The sequence below is a fragment of the Fulmarus glacialis genome, unplaced genomic scaffold (genome assembly GCF_000690835.1).
Source record: "Fulmarus glacialis isolate BGI_N327 unplaced genomic scaffold, ASM69083v1 scaffold46033, whole genome shotgun sequence".
Classification (NCBI taxonomy): Eukaryota; Metazoa; Chordata; class Aves; order Procellariiformes; family Procellariidae; genus Fulmarus; species Fulmarus glacialis.
This window is the reverse complement of record NW_009205699.1, coordinates 7,511-11,778: the sequence shown is the minus strand read 5'-3', so window position 1 is coordinate 11,778 and position 4,268 is coordinate 7,511. Positions and strand designations below refer to the sequence as shown.

General features: G+C 46.4%; 1 protein-coding gene across 1 annotated transcript; it reads left to right on the top strand.

Moving 5' to 3' along the window:
• Window positions 1–2,824: 2,824 nt before the first annotated feature.
• Window positions 2,825–3,986, top strand: DMRT3 (doublesex and mab-3 related transcription factor 3; the record flags this gene model as incomplete). Its single annotated transcript, XM_009575468.1, has 1 exon — window positions 2,825–3,986. A coding segment is annotated over one exon (965 nt), but the record flags the coding sequence as incomplete, so codon positions are not given.
• Window positions 3,987–4,268: the final 282 nt, after the last annotated feature.

Here is a 4,268-nt window from a genome sequence, read left to right as displayed (position 1 = left end):
GCCGGGAAGGACCGCCTGGCACCGGCGGCGAGGGGGGCTCTCAAAAAGGCAGAGAAACAAAGAATAATAGCATCCAAACTCAGAAGTTTACCGACCTTGTGCTAACAGCAGCGTTTGATTTACATCGCCGAAACCTCGTTTTACGGGTCTGACCCCCGTGAGGCTAACAGTCCGGTGAGATGCACCGCTATGATCTGTGCTGTGCGAGGAGAATGTACCTGCGCAAGGCTAAGAGTCGGGATCTGTGCAGTCTGCTGGTGATAAACTTCAGTGGGATGAGTTTTCAGAATTTGAAGAAAATTTTTAGCCGAGCCTCGTAAGGATACTTTTAAAGATACTGAAAACTAAACAAACCTGAAATATCTTGAAAATAATCATTATTCACGATCAGGGAGTGTATTAAGGAGATCTAATGTTATTCTTTTTTTCTTTTTAGCATATATTTGCTCCCCAGTGCTGCTTGTTGTCAGCCCATAAAGATACACTGGAAAAGCGCAGTAGTGCTGAAATATGATTACTTGCATGTGGTCCATTTGGTAATATTGGGTACCACAGTGCAATCTATTTACGTGGAAATTAGGACAATGTCTCCCTTAAATGCCTCTCTATCTCGGGCAAGGCAGGGACAGAGGTAATTAGCTGTCCTCCGACTGCCCAGTAAGCCTCCGATGTGTAAATTGCCCATTCACTCAGACGTGAATAATTCTTAACATAATAAATGCATCATTATGAACATGTGGAGGGATTAGGAAGGAAAGGTAGCGTGAGCCTCACGTTTTTTTCAAATAATGGATGAGCTCTGCCGAGGTCTTACCACCTCCTCAAAAAGATACACGTTGCCAGTTTGCTACCGGCAAACATTTCCTGCGTTCCGCTTTGGCTGTTACGGCAAGACTGATGCACTGAGTGTATAAAGAAGAGCATACGTACATCGCCTTCTCTGTAACATGAAGGGTATTGCTTCTCCGTTTGCACTGGACAGAGAGCATAACCAATACAAAAATGATTATCCGCTAAAAGGCAAGGGCAAGATCTTCAGAATCGCATCCATGTTGCTCAGCTCCACTCCCGTGCCCACCTTCTGCAGCCCAAATCAGCAGCATCCCACCGCTCTGTAGGATGGCCCATCATTTCTGCCTGGCACAGCCATCCTCATGAGGAGAACCTCCCTTTGCCACGCTGACTGTCAGGCTGTGCTCTGCCAGGATCTCATATTTATTTATAGCTTCCATTCTGGGGAGCATAGTGGCTTCTTGCTCGGCGCAGGCTTGCTCAGACCATGACTCCTTTCCCAAGGTGAGTAAATTGCACTAATAGAGTTTGTCTTGAGCTGATCTGTTCAACACTAAACTTAGCCCGCTGCACGAGGAAATGCCGTGCCCGTTTCTGGGGTGAGAGGGAGGCAGGACTGTCCATGGTGAGCAGCGAGGCTCAGGCGCTTGCACGCCTTTAAGTTGTTCCATCTCGATTGGGCAGGGGTGGTCATCAGCACATTTTGGGAGCCTTTGCTTGCTTCTTATAGCTGCTTTATCTAATTAGGCTGATCACCAGGGGCTTGGGAAACCAATCAAATAGTTGTATTGGTTTCTGCAGGTAGTCTTTCACATGTGTGTGTTCAAAAGCACTGCCCTGTGCAGTTAAAGCAGCTCTGTCAGCCGCAGCTTGGACAACAACCCTTTCCCCAGATATTGATGCTTCCCGGGGAGATCATCATTGTGGTGTATGAGGGAGGCCAGCAGAACAGCGTCCTTGGGAAATGGCTGTGAACAATCTCAAGCAAATACACTGTCCCCGCCTTGTGCATAAACTGTGAAAGCTGTCAGCCTTTCTTCTCTTCTTCTTTCTGACAAGCAGCCTTATTTGAAAGATTTCCATACTCCGGCAAGGCGTTACCGAAGTGACCAGAGACTTAGGGTATCCCCATTTTTGAGTGTCCATCTGGAGACAGCATGGTCAAGGGGCTTGTTTTCAGATCTGTGCTCAGCTTTTGCCCTTCCTAGTTTAGCACACAAAAAGCTTGGAACAAGTGCTGAGAGAGGTTGTGGAGTCTCCATCCTTGGAATTATTTAAAACTCAGCTGAGCAGAGATATGAGCAACCTGCTCTATATTTTAGGTTACTCCTGCTTTGAACGAGAGGTTGGACCACATGCCTTCCAGAGGTCCTCTCCAAACCAGATTTTTCTAGATTCTGTGCTCTAATGGGCCAAGGCATCAGCTGTGCTCCAGGGTTTGGAGGAAAAGCCTGTGATTCTTGCTGGGGAAGGAATCAGTTTCTGCAGAGCCAGAAGTGGAATACACTGATTTATTTGAAGACTTCTTTAACCTTCAGCCAGTAGTCATGATGGAGTGGTTCCATCAATGCTGTTGGATTTGCAGAGGGAATTTTGGTCTCCCAAGTGCCCTCTGGATATCTTCAGCTCACAGTCAGTGAGATGGTGCTAGTGAGGAATTATGATGTGAAAGTTCTGAAGTTGCTCTGAGAAACCTTGCACTTGGGTAGTGTGTTGCTGCCTTGTAACCAATGAGAGAGGATTAATATAGCATATCTGACACTGCAGAAAAATGACCACTGCTTGTTTTCTTGCACCTGGGAGAGTGAGACAGATGTCTATAAGGCAGCATAAAATGCCTAGATCAGGTCACATTACTCTTTTGCAATTTTGTTCTCACGAGATGTTGCAAATAGACCTTAATTTGTGAAAAATGCCTTTTTTTTCCCCCCTAGGATCCTGCTCTGTTCACTTTAAGAAGACTGTAGCCTCAAACGTCTGTAAAAGCTTTTGGCCTCAGTTTTTTGTTAACTTCTCTGCCTTCTCTTTGCAGACATGAATGAGGAGCGGTTGGGTGATGCCGGTGGAGCAGACAATGCTGAGACCTACAGTGACAAAGACACAGACCAAAGGAGTTCCCCAGACATGACTAAAGCCAAAAGTTGCTTCACCCCTGAAAGCCCTGAAATTGTTTCAGTGGATGAGGTCGGTTATGCAGTTCAGAAAAATGGTGGGAGCACAGAGAGCCGTCCAGAGAGCCCCAAGTACCACCCAGAGCAGAACCACCTCCTGATAGAAGGTCCTTCCGGGACAGTTTCCTTACCTTTCAGTTTGAAAGCCAACAGACCTCCACTGGAAGTCTTGAAAAAGATCTTCCCTAACCAAAAGCCAACTGTGCTAGAGTTGATCCTGAAGGGGTGTGGCGGTGATCTGGTGAGTGCTGTAGAGGTTCTCCTGTCCAGTCGGTCTTCGGTGGCCAGTGGGGAGAGAACTTCTGCAGAATCTGATGGTCTTGTTTTGCCTTCCAATGGGCACATTTTTGAACACACGCTGAGTTCATATCCTATTTCCTCTTCCAAGTGGTCTGTGGGCTCAGCATTTAGGGTTCCCGACACACTGAGGTTCTCTGCTGATTCCACTAATGTTGTGCCAAATCCTCTGGCCGTACCTTTGCAGCACCCTTTCCCTCAGCCACCACGCTACCCGCTGATGTTGAGGAACACTTTGGCAAGAAACCAGTCCAGCCCGTTCCTGCCCAACGATGTCACCCTGTGGAACACCATGACGCTGCAGCAGCAGTACCAGCTGCGGTCCCAGTATGTCAGTCCTTTCTCTAGTAACTCGGCCAGCGTTTTCCGAAGCTCGCCCGTCCTTCCTTCCCGCTCGTCAGAAGATCCTAGGATCTCAATCCCTGATGACGGGTGTCCTATTGTGTCTAAGCAACCGATTTACACAGAAGATGAGTATGATGAAAGGTCTGATTCTTCAGACTCAAGAATACTCAACACATCTTCTTAGACTGACGTTCGACACATGATAGCTAAGTGATACTTGCAGTGCAGCTGAACTACTGGGCCCTAAGAGGAGGGACACGTACTCTACGAAACCCTTGCAATTGTATTAAAAAGTGACTTTGCTTGGTATTGTACTGTAGCAATAAAGACATAACTTATTTAATTTCTTGCACTTCACTGGATAATGCCAAATAGCAATACTCTGGCTTTAGTGCTGAGTGTGTGTTACAAAGGAAGACTTTACGGCTATCAGTTATGGGACTCTGGAAGACTCATAATGGAAACAGAAGCCCAAGGTCTACTTTGTTCCTTAACTCAGAAAAATGGGGATGTTAAACTAGAATACTTGAATGCTGTTTTATAAGAGAGAACTCCTCAGGACATAAGAAATCAAACAAACGTAGTTCAATTGCAAATGGACTAAAACAAAGACCTTAACAATCTTATGCCAGTGATCATCCTTGCAGTGAAAGAAAAGGCAGA